The 12,673-nt window shown below is 37.4% G+C and overlaps 1 protein-coding gene across 2 annotated transcripts in view; it reads left to right on the forward strand.

The window, feature by feature from the left end:
- DHX40 (DEAH-box helicase 40) overlaps positions 1-2,006 on the forward strand; it is a 49,853-nt gene extending 47,847 nt beyond the window's left edge. For both annotated transcript variants that reach the window (XM_027517986.1, XM_027517988.1), the window contains exon 18: positions 712-2,006. In XM_027517986.1, coding sequence (XP_027373787.1) covers positions 712-851 — 140 coding nt within the window. In that variant the 3' untranslated portion in view covers positions 852-2,006. The remainder of the gene's footprint in view (positions 1-711) is intronic.
- Positions 2,007-12,673: the final 10,667 nt, after the last annotated feature.

Consider the following 12,673-nt stretch of genomic DNA (forward strand, 5'->3'; position numbering starts at 1 on the left):
AACTATAAAATGACTAAGTGTCTCATTAGTTTTTGCTTTTTTGGACCATTTCCTTCTGGAGGCATAAACACTTGTAGTGAACTAGGACAGAAAGCTTAATTCTCAGCTCACATGTAAAAAAAAGCTTTTCAGCAAAACTTTTGGAGGCTGATTGATGGAACAAATTGCATTATCCTTATTTAACATCACTGGGAAATAGAATGGGGGGGATTTTGCCCAAGATTATAGAAGTGTCATTGGCAATGTTAACTGCTAGGTGTCTTGTTGCAGTGTATAACTGCACTATGGGCTTCTCTCATGGCTCAGTTAAAGAACCTGCCTGCTGATGCCGGAGGCGGGGTTTGATCCCTGGGTCAGGAAGATCCTCCTGGAAAAGGAAATGGCAACCCACTCCAGTATTCTTGCCTGGGAAATCCCGTGAACAGAGGAGCCTGGTGGGGTTACAAAAGAGTCAGACATGACTTAGCAACTAAACAGCAACGGGAATAACTGCACTACTTGCTTCAATTAGGGTCAATTTTTCTGAGTTCTCAGGCCTCTATACTCTTATTTTTAACCAGAGACTTTATATCATTTCTTTTTAAAGGGCAAAATTTAATTTCCTTTTTTGCCCCCCTAAACATTAAAAAACAAGAGCATCTCTTTCTCTTAACATTTCTAATACCGAACTCAAAACTAAAATTTTATTGGATTAATTTGTAATGTTTTCAGATGGAATATCCAAAGAAGTCCTAAAGAAAATGCAAAGAAGAAATGATGATAAATCCATATCAGACGCACGTGCTCGTTTCCTCGAGCGGAAGCAGCAGAGGTCCCAGGATCACAGTGACACACTGAAGGAAACTGGCTAAGCAGTGAACCCTGCAATTCAGGAAGTAGGAAAAACAGCCAGAAAATGTGTTTCTACTTTGCCATTTATGTCAGACAGCACTACCAAGAGGAAGTGGTCAGCAGCTGTTTTTAAGCATAATAGTTAAAAGCAAATCAGAGCTCATCGGTACCAATAAATGGAAGTTTCAAAGAAAAACATTGAGTTGCCATAGTCATAGGCAATGATACATGAAACCAGTGAAAGACAATATATGTGGTATTTTCCTCACTTCAGTTTTGCTGGCCTTAACTGGTATCAAATGCTGTCAGTGAGATATTTTCAAAGAACATTGAATTGTATTTAATCAGTATGTATTCCATTTGCATTGAAGCATTAAAAGTTATTTTCCTTAAATCTCTTTAAGGCCTTCTTGTTGCTAATAGAGTAGTACTATATCAGGTTATCAGGTTTGTGACCATTTCCTTCAGAAGGCTAAACATAAGAGGTTTTTACTCAGCAATACTTAGACGTCTAACCGTTTAATTGCTACAGAGCTTTATAGATATTTAGAGAAAATACTTAATCAATTAGTAAATAAGAAAATTGCCTATGGCAAGATTCTTTGTTGAATTAATATTAATCCTTAAGTTGACTTTTCTGGAATTATACAAATTCCTTTTTATATAAAACTATATTGTTTAAAACAGTAGCTATAGCCATTAACCAAAGGACAGATGATACATATATGGTCTTTTTTTAGCTGTCCCTGCATACTTGTATCAGCACCACATATGTAAATGTGACAGTGTTTCAAACAGCCTTCCACCTGGCCTACTGTCTTGCCTCCAGCTGCTTGGATAGGACCATTTAAACATTTATTATGCTGATCTTGAAATGGGATTTTCAAAGCAGCCAACTCTACATCACCAGTGTTTCAAATTGGAACTTGAGGCTAGTTAGTATCACACTCAGGCCACGCTCAGCATTTGTCCACTCTGTTGTTTACTGCCTTGTATTCTAGTTATTTGTGTATTTGTCTGTCTCCCCCACTAGATTATACGCTCCTTGTGGGCAGGGACTGTGTCTTTTTCATCTTTGTATCTTTCATGGCACCTAACACAGTGCTTTGCACATAGTAGTCATTCAATGTCTGTTAAATAAAGCTATTAGTGTTGTTCAAATTCAAAAGACATCATAATGTGTGTTTTTAGTTATTTTTTGCTAAAATTTAAGAATCTAAAATTTTTATAGATAACAGTCTTTTGCAATTCTTTCCTTTGGCATTCTTCTGTTAAGTATTAGAAACTTGAAGCGTTTTTTGAAAAATCACATGAGGACCCAAATCCATGTTTGTTCTTGAGGTAAGGTGAGTGGGAATGGTTTCTTGGAACATTCTCAGCACTGTTAATTGGTCGTTTTGAATCTTCAGTGCTCAAGACACTGTTTCAGCATGTTAGCCCTGTCATCTTCTCTTCCCAGGTCTACGTATCAGTGTATTTCCTTTGATGTGGTGGGGGTGTATGTGGATTCTTGGAATGAAAGCTCTTTTACTTCAGTAAATTATTATTAAGCACACATTCTAAGTCTATATCTATAATTTCATCAGTTTTTCCAGTAAGGTTCTTTATAGCATTTTCCCCTAGTTCAGGATCCAGTCAAGAATCATGTATTGTATTTAACATTCTTTAATATGGAAAAGGTGTCTTCTGGTTTTGTTTGTCTTTCACATTTAACCTTTTTAAAAATTGAAGTGTAGAGAACTTGGGATTAACAGCTATACACTACTATATATAAAAGAGATGAATGATAAGGACATGCTGTATAGCACAGGGAACTATATTCAGTACCTTACAATAACCTATAATAACTGTACTCAACATCTTATAATAACATCTTATAGTGGGAAAGAATCTTAAAAAATACATATATGTGTATGTATATATAACTGAAACATTGTAAATCAACTACAGTTTAAAAAATAATTGAGAAAATAAACTGAAGTACAGTTAACCTATAACCCTGTTATTTCCAGGTGTGTAACACAGTGATTTGATATTTCTGTACATTACAAAATGATCATTACAGTAAGTCTAGTTACCATCTGTCACCATACATGGATATTACAATATTATTGACTCTGTTCCCCATGCTGTACATTTCATCCCCAAGACTCATTTATTTGTTACCTGTGAAGGTAACAAACCTGAAGACTGTATCTCTTGATCTCTGTCACCTATTTCACTCATCCCCCTAGTCCTCCTCTGTCAACCACTTGTTTATTCTCTGAATCTATGACTGTTTCTGTTTTGTTATGTTTGTTTTATTTTTTCAGATTCCACGTAGAAGTAAAATCATATAATATTTGTCAATCTCTGACTTATTTAGCTTAATACCCTCTAGATCCATTATGTTATTGCAAATGGCAAGGTTGCATTTTTTTTTATGACTAATACTCCATTGTAAATATTTGTATCACATCTTAACCATTCATCTATCAATGAATACTTAGGTTGCTTCCATATCTTGGCTGTTGTAAACCATGCTGTGGTGAACATAGGGATGCATATATCTTTTAGAATTAGTGTCTTTGTTTTCTTCAGAAAATACCCAGAAGTGGAATTGCTAGGTCTTAGGTTCTATTTTTAATTTTTGAGGAACCTCTATACTGTTTTCCATAATGGCTGTGCCAACTTACATTCCCACCAACATTGTAAGAGGGTTCCCTTTTCTCCATGTCCTTTCCTACATGTATTTGTTGTCTTTCACATTTAACATATTTGAATAACATTTTTGACATTTTTTAATAACAGGTTATTTTATACAATAGAATGTTCTCAGTTTGGATTTCGCTAATGTTTCCTCATGGTTTTGTATTTGTTACTGGAATACTACATAGGTGATACAGTATTTTTCCCAAGGCATCAAATCTGGAGGTATATGGTGAAAGAAAGAAAGAAAGAAAGAAAGTGAAGTTGCTCAGTCGTGCCCAACTCTTTGCGACCCCATGGATAGTAGCCTGCACCAAGTTCCTCTGTCCATGGGATTTTCAAGGCAAGAGTACTGGAGTGGGTTGCCATTTCCTTCTCCAGGGAATCTTCCCAACCCAGGGATCAAACCCAGGACTCTCACATTGTAGACAGACGCTTTACCATCTGAGCCATCAGGGAAGTCCAGAGGTATATGGTATTTGCCCCTTATTGGTGATACTAATTTTGATTAATTGGTTAGGGTGGTTTTTTAAATTTCTTCAGTCTAGTTACTTTTTTTTTTTTTTAACTTTACAATATTGTATTGGTTTTGCCAAATATCAACATGGATCTGCCATAGGTATACACGTGTTCCCCATCCGGAACCCTCCTCCCTCCTCCCTTCTAGTTACTCTTATAATTAAAAAGTAGTTTGTGGGAAGAAATACTTTAAAATTATATGAAATAGCCTGTTCCTCATAAATTATTAATTCTCTGAATTTATCAGCTGATGATTCTTGCCTGAATCAGTTGTATTCTTATGGTTGCAAAATGGTGCTTTTTTCCCTAACTGCTTCATATACAAGTGATCCTTGAACAACATGGGTTTGAAATGCGTGGGTTCCCTTATACACTGTGCTTAGTCGCTCAGTCATGTCCAGCTCTTTGTGACCCCATGGACCCCATGGGATTCTCCAGGCAAGAATATTGGAGTGGGTTGCCATGCCCTCCTCCAGGGGATCTTTCCAACCCAGGAATCGAACTGGGGTCTCCTGCATTGCAGGTGGCTTCTTTACCAGCTGAGCTACCAGGGAACCTGTTATACACAAGTTTTTTTTTTTTTTTTTTTTTCAATTAATACCTAGTAGAGAATTGGATACTACATGTGTTCATTGAATCTGAGGATGCAGAACCACTGATATGGAGGGCTGACTGTAAAGTTATATGAGGATTTTCAACTGCAGGGAGGGTGGGCACCCCAGATCACAGAGGTCTTGAAGGGTCAACTCTATTTATTTAATGGCATTGCTTTGTAAGGAAGAACTTTCCTTGAGGTAAGAATTTCCAATAAACACTTGGGTGCCAAAAACAGCATAAATCAAGGCAGAATTAGAAAACTCAGGAGATATCTGAGAGGGGTGGTAAACAGTCTTACTTTATTTGGTGCATTGAGTGTGTGTGTGCATGTGTGTATGAGTAATAGGCTGAAAATACTGGTTGAAGACAGATTATGGAAGGCTTTGGAAGCCAAATTATGGAATTTGGACTTACTTGGTACTATATGGGCTTCCCTGGTGGCTCAGCTGATAAAGGATCCACCTGCAGTTCAGGAGACCTGAGTTCAGTCCCTGGTTGGGAAGATCCCTGGAAAAGGGAACAGCTACCCACTCCAGTTCTGGCCTGGGGTATTTCATGGACTACAGTCCATGGGGTCACAAAGAGTCAGACATGACTGAGCAGCTTTCACTTTGGTACTATATATGAATTTATTGGCAGGGAATGACATTATTACATCTTTGAGGTAATTGTGACAATGGTATTGATAAGAAAAATAGATTTCTACTGAGAGGACTGTGAGAGAAGTATGAGAGGAATTTTGAATCTAGTTAAGGTGGAAAGAGTCTTGGAGGAAAGGTTGTGGTTATGGAAAAATTTGTTCTTAAAGAGGAACAGACATTTCTCTAAAGAACACATACAGATGGCTAACAAACACATGAAAAGATGCTCAACATCAATCATTATTAGAGAAATGCACAGCAAAACTACAATGAAATATCACCTCACACCAGTCAGAATGGCCATCATCAAAAAGTCTACAAACAAATGCTGAGAGCGTGTGGAGAAAAGGGAACGCTCTTGCCCTGTTGGTGGGAATGTAAATTGATATAGCCAGTATGGAAGACGGTATGGAGATTCCTTAAAAAACTAGGACTAAAACCACCATATGACCCAGCAATCCCACTCCTAGGCATATACCCTGAGGAAACCAAAATTGAAAAAGACACGTGTATCCCATTGTTCACTGCAGCACTATTTACAATAGCTAGAACATGGAAGCAACCTAGATGTCCATCGACAGATGAATAGATAAAGAAATTGTGGTACATATTCACAATGGACTATTAATCAGCCATAAAAAAGAATGCATTTGAGTCAGTTCTAATGAGCTGGATGAACCTAGAGCCTATTATACAGAGTGAAGTAAGTCAGAAAGAGAAGGATGAATATCACATACTAAGGCTTATATACGGAATCTAGAAAGATGGTACCGAAGAATTTATTTGCAGAGGCCTCAAACAGAGGCTCTGTATCAACCTAGGGGGGTGGGATTGGGAGGGAAGTTCAAGAGGGAGGGGTACGTGTGTACCTATGACTGACTTATGTTGAGGTTTGACAGAAAACAGCAAAATTCTGTAAAGCAATTACCTTTCCATTAAAAAAATAAAAAGAATGAGGATTCACCTTAAAATTACTGAATAAAATAAGTGAAGATGAATGTTATCATAGAAATATGGGCAAAGAAGATGGTCAGTCATTTTGTGAAAGGAAGCCTGGTCAATAAAACACTGAGTCTTACTAGAAATTCGGGAAGTGCAGTTGAAAATAAGTGAGATCCCATTCTTTTCCATCATATTGGCAGCAATTAATATGCCTGAAAAGTGTTGGCATAGGATAAATTGCTCTTAATTTAGAGGACATACTAGCAATATTTATAAAATTGAAAATGTGTGCAACCTGTGATGCAGCAAGCCCAACTTTAAATTTATATCCTAGGAACTCTCTGAGAGTATATAAAATATTCTGTTTCTAGTAAAATTTGACTCCTAGAGATTTAGAATCAGTTTGAAGATTTATATTACATACAAATTATTAAAATATTTCTAGTAGTAAAAAGTTGATAATTACATACATAGCTATCAATAGGGGGAAATGTTTAAGTAAACTGTGATATGTTCTTATGGTCAAATTCTTTATATCAGTGGAAGTGATTTTTGAGACTCCTGTTGCCAAACAGGTGAACCACTTTACATTCCTAACAGCAATGTAGTGAAGTACCTTTCTTACTGTACTGTATGAATGTGGTCCCTCAAATCCTTGTAAATATAGACAAGAAAGTGTCTCATTATTAATTTACATATTTAGATATTCTAGTCTTTTTCCTTAGTTTTAAATTGTCTACAAGAAATGAAATTAATAAAATTAACTGATAAGAATTTGATAGGACCAGATAAGATAGTAAGTATTTAACTTCCAAGGCATACAGTCTGTTGCAGCTACGATGCTGTTGTAATATACAAGCAGCCATGGACAGTACAAAAACAGATATGGCTGTGTTCCAATAAAGCTTTATGGACAATGAAATTTGAATTTCATGTAATTTTTGCATGTCAAGAAATATTCTTTTGATTTCATTTTTTACCCACTTGCACTTTATTCCAGAAAAGCTGCTTTTCACAAGCCCGTTCTGATTCAAATTATTTTAATTGAAAACAACTTAATTTCATGAAATACTAAGGGCTTTTTTGGTTTTCACTTTTTTTTTTAATTTATGTTTGGCCATGCCATGCAGCTTGTGGGATCTTAGTTTCCTGACCAGGGATCAAACCTGGGCCATAGCAGTGAAAGCACCAAGTTCTAACCACTGGACCACCAAGGAATTCCCAACTTTTCTTTATAGCAGACCTGACAGGATTGAACACAGCAGTAATTTAATTTGTTAAAAAAAACTTTGTTATCTTTATTCTCCCAAAGATTTTCAAAGTAACCTGTATTACTTTAAAGGAAACCTGAAAATACAAATAATACAAAACTCTAATGAAGCTTTGAAGATTTTTCAAATAATCAATTATTTTACTTGTCCAGATAAAATCTAATATATGTTTCTTAACCTGATTTGCCTTGGTGCTCAGCTAAATCATAAGAAATAAGATGGGATGACCCAGAATATAATCTAACACCCGATGTGGTACTTTTTGTATGTGGTTGATATTTACAAATGCTGTGCTAACTCCAGGTGTGATTATTCACAAGGTAAGTTGGCCTGGGCTTCAAATTAAATAGGTAGTACAGTCGATAAATGCTATAGTAGCTTAAGAAGTAAGGCAAATAGATTTTAAGGTGTATTTTTAAGTAAGGGTTGGACTTGGACTAGCACAAAAAAGGAGACAGAATTTGTGTGGTTGCAGAGAGGACTAAGGGATAAACAATGGAAAGATTATCAATGTCACCTTGAGAAGGGCTCTTTTGAAGGGTTTTGAGGTTTCCAGTTCTATAATTTGGATTAAGATTAGATAGGTCATATGAATGATAATTTGAGTGCTGCTCATTCTTACAGATAGGAAAATTTGAAAGTCAGCGTGGACTAGAGTTTTCTTTTTACAGCGTGCAGCGCTTATAGACTGCCGTTTTGTGCTAGTTTGCTATTCCATCTAGTTCACATTCAAGAAATGGAATTTTTAAGGCCTCTGCAGTAATGAGTATAATCTCATCTCTCCATCTGATCTGATGGCTTAGCTTGATAGTCCCCAAATATGGAGACATGAAGCACTGTTCATCTGGTTAGTTTTTATTCTCACCCCGTGGAAAGCTTTATTTTGAGTAACCAACTTTATATATCAATTGGCCTAACCCAAAGAGACCTTTTTCATGCCTTTTGGTGCTGATAGGACTGGCTTAGAAAAAAAAATTTTTAAATCAGTAAATACGATGTAGGAAAAAAATTGAAGTTGGCATATTTTTCATTACTGGAGTGTTACAAAATGAATAGTAATTAGATGGTTGTGTACTGTACAACACTAAACTCAGTTATTTGGAATATGAGCAACAAAGAAAAGGAAGGAAGCAGGTTGTGGGTTTATTTTACCTAATGCACTTTTATCACCATGACACATCGAGGTTTAAGGCATTTGAAAAAAACGGTAATTTCTACATTTGCTACATATTCAGATCCCACTACATTTGCAAGACTACTATATATATCACTTCACAGTGATGAACCTGAGCTCTTTAAGATTCAGAATTGATTTCCCCATATAAAAAATGTTTTTTAGAACCTTTTCAGGGACTTCCCTGATGGACCAATGGCTAAGACTCTGTGCTCCCAATGCAGGGGGCTCAGGTTTGATCCCTGGTCAGGGAACAAGGTATCACATGCTACAACTAAAGATTTTGTATCCCTCAACTCAAAAAAGATCCCATGTGCCACAACTAAGACCCAGTGCAGCCAAATAAATAAAGCCTTTTCAGAAGATTGTAACATTTTGTTTAAAATTGTTTTTGACTGTGCTGGGTCTTCATTGCTCCGCGGGCTTTTCCCTAGTTGCAGCAAGCAGGGGCTACTCTAATTGTGGTGTGCAGGGTTCTCACTGCGGTGGCTCTTCTTGTGCATGGGCTCAGGAAGTAGTTGCAGTTCCCTAGTTCTAGAGCACAGGCTCAATAGTTGTGGCTCAAGGGCTTAGTTTGCCCATGGCATGTGGGATCCTCCATGTCTTCTGCATTAGCAGGTGGATTCTCTATCACTGAGCCATCAGGGAATCCCCTTAACATTATTTTTCACTGTTATACACTGAAGTGTTTGGTAATCAAGTAAATCCTGTTTCCTTGACTTTTCCTTGACTTTCAGTTAGCCAAAACTTTACCAAATGTCAGTCCTTAATATTCTCTTCTGAGGATGAGTTTATTATAATACCATAGTAAGGCGACAAGGCTGGAAAAGGTCAGTTTTCATGCCAATCCCAAAGAAGGGCAGTGTCAAAGAATGTTCAAAGTACACTACAATTGCGTTCATTTCACATGCTAGCAAGGTAATGCTCAAAATCCTTCAAGTTCGGCTTCAACAGTACATGAACCAAGAACTTCCAGATGTATAAACTGGATTTAGAAAAGGCACAGGAACCAGTTGTCAAATTGCCAACATCCGTCGGATCATAGAGAAAGCAAGAGAATTCCAAAAAAACATCTAATTCTGCTTCACTGACCACGCTAAAGCCTTTGACTGTGCTTTAGTGTTAGTCACTCAGTTGTTTCCAACTCTTTGTGACCCCACGGAATATAGCCTGCCAGGCTCCTTTATCCATGGAATTCTCCAGGCAAGAATACTACAGGGGGTAACCATTCCTTTCTCCAGGGGGTCTTCTCAACCCACGAATCAAACCCAGGTCTCCTGCATTTGCAGGCAGATTCTTTACCATCTGAGGCTGTGTGGATCACAAAAAACTGTGGAAAATTCTTATAGAGATGAGAATACCAGATTACTTATCTCCTGAGAAACCTGTATGCAGGTCAAGAAGCAACAGTTAGAACTGGACATGAACAACGGACTGGCTCAAAATTGGGAAAGGAGTACTTCAAAGCTGTGTATTGTCACCCTGCTTATTTAACTTCTATGCAGAGTACATCATGTGAAATGCCAGGCTGAATGAGTCACATTGCCACGAGAAATATCAACAACCTCAGATATGCAGATGATACCACTCTAATGGCAGAAAGCAAAGAAGAACTAAAAACCCTCTTGATGAAAGAAGAGAGTGAAAAAGCTGGCTTAAAACTCAACATTTTTGCATTGGGTCCCATCACTTCATGGCAAACCGATGGGAAAAAAGTGGAAACAGTGACAGATTTTATTTTCTTGGGCTCCAAAATCACTGCAGATGGTGACTGCAGCCATGAAATTTTAAGACATTGTTCCTTGGAAGAAAAGCTATGACAAACCTAGATAGCATATTAAAAAGCAGAGACATCACTTTGCTTACAAAGTTTGTATAGTCAAAGCTGTGTTTTTCCCAGTAGTCATGTGTGGTTGTGAGAGTTAGACCATAAAGAAGGCTGAGTCCTAAAGTATTTATGCTTTCGAATTGTGGTGCTGGAGGATTCTTGAGAGCCCTTTGGACAGCAAGGAGATTAAGCCAGTCAATCCTAAAGGAAATCAACCCTGAATATTCATTAGAAGGATTGATACTGAAGCTCCAATACTTTGGCCACCTGATGCAAAAAGCCGATTCACTGGAATTGGCTCTGATGCTGGGAAAGATTGAGGGCAGGAGGAGAAGGTGACAGAGGATGAGATGGTTGGATGACATCACCAATGCAATGGGCATGAGTTTGAACAAACTTAGAGATCGTGAAGGACAGGGAATTCTGGCATGCTGCAGTCCATTGGGTTGCAGTCAGACACGACTTAGTGACTGAGCAGCAACAGCATTGCTGCATAGTGCATTGCTACTTGTAGAACTATCCCTGCAGTGTAACAGAATTTTTAAATTGGTAGGAGAACATGTTTGTGGGTCATGCCCTGCTTTGGAAACGGTAACTCCAGGAGGTGAAAGGAGACAGTTGTACATATTTAGAACGGGGTGGGCTGGCGGGGTGTGGGGGGGCAGTGAAGGGGGAGCCCATAACAATCATTCTCACCCCTTCATTCTGTAGATCTTCTCAAGCTTCTTTTTGACTTTTGTTTTTCCATGTGAAAGGGAGGTTGTGACACAGTATCTGATTTTGTTGATCAGTAGTGTTGGTACTATTCTGGGTTTTTCTGTCCCCAAAGCTCTGTGTATCACTATATTTGAACCAACTTTTCTGAGCTGACTTTTTAAGGTAATGTTCTGAGCTACTTCATTCCTCTGCTGGAATCTGATTTAACCTTTAGAAAACTTTGGAGGGCCCTAAAATATGCTAGATTCTAGATTGTATTCCCACAGGGGTAGACTGGACTGTTTACTTGGAACATGGTTGATCCTGATGCAGAATAGATTCAGTTCAGATCTTATTGCTATCTTTGATACATTATAAAACTTGTCTATATAAATCAGGTTTAGGACAGGCCTGGGCAGAGTGATAACTGAGTATATGTTAAGGTCCATTTTATACTAAAATAATACCATGAAAATTATTGTCTTGCTTTATAAATGTCGTTTTGAGTGAGCTTTACCTGATCGGTGACTTGTTCAGGATCAAAATAAAGGGGGCACTGATACCCAAGTCACTTATTGGCCTTTAATATGCTCTTTAATCCTGCTGGGATTCATAGCAGTAGTCCTAGGGGGCTGAGATGTTTCTCAAAGCTGCTGTTTAAATGGCAAAACCACTTATCTTACTTAGGTAATGCTAAAGTATATCCTTGATTTCATTAAAATCTGAATTTAAAATATTTGGTACAGTGGGTTAAGTTTAAACTTCTGCTTCAAAATTAATCTCTTAATGTCTGAGAAATGCCTTTACTTTGTGGCTTTTGCAATGCAGTTAGTTCAGGCTGTTTTTAAAAGGTCAAGTTAAAAGGTATGGGCCTTAAATCCACCATTGCTTGAAGATGAAAACTACAGAGGAATCCTATAATGAAGTTTTTCTGATGTGTCATTCTCACTGATATGTATAACACAGGTCCTGGCATAATGTTCAGGAGACAATCAAGTTTTCTTGTGTAGGTTTTGAGAAACTGGCACTCCTCGAAACAGCTGACAAGTAATGCAGTTTTTGCTATTGGCACTTGGTATAACTCAAAGCAAGTACCTACTATTGAATATTCTGCTAAAAATACCTTCAAATTCAAAAGAATGACTATTTTATTAACATTGCTACCTTACTAAAATATTGGATTTCTGAAACCAAAAGCCATGATGACAATAACATTTATAGTCTTATTAAAAGACTTTGTCAGAGTTCAATAACCTTATAAACCAGATAACAAACGCTGAGTGTTTTTCCCCCTCCATCTTCTCTAACTTAAGGTAGTGCCTGAAAACAAAGCCATTTAGTTACTGCTCAGGTAACCGTTAACAGTGACTCAGCCTCTAGGGCTTATAAACAAAGTATTGATAACCTTTTGTCCTGCTTCTACACATTAACAAGAACAGTGTACTACCATAAAAAGCTGTCTCATTATCTCAGCCAAAAATCCTTA

The sequence above is a fragment of the Bos indicus x Bos taurus genome, chromosome 19 (assembly GCF_003369695.1).
Source record: "Bos indicus x Bos taurus breed Angus x Brahman F1 hybrid chromosome 19, Bos_hybrid_MaternalHap_v2.0, whole genome shotgun sequence".
Taxonomy (NCBI): Eukaryota; Metazoa; Chordata; class Mammalia; order Artiodactyla; family Bovidae; genus Bos; species Bos indicus x Bos taurus.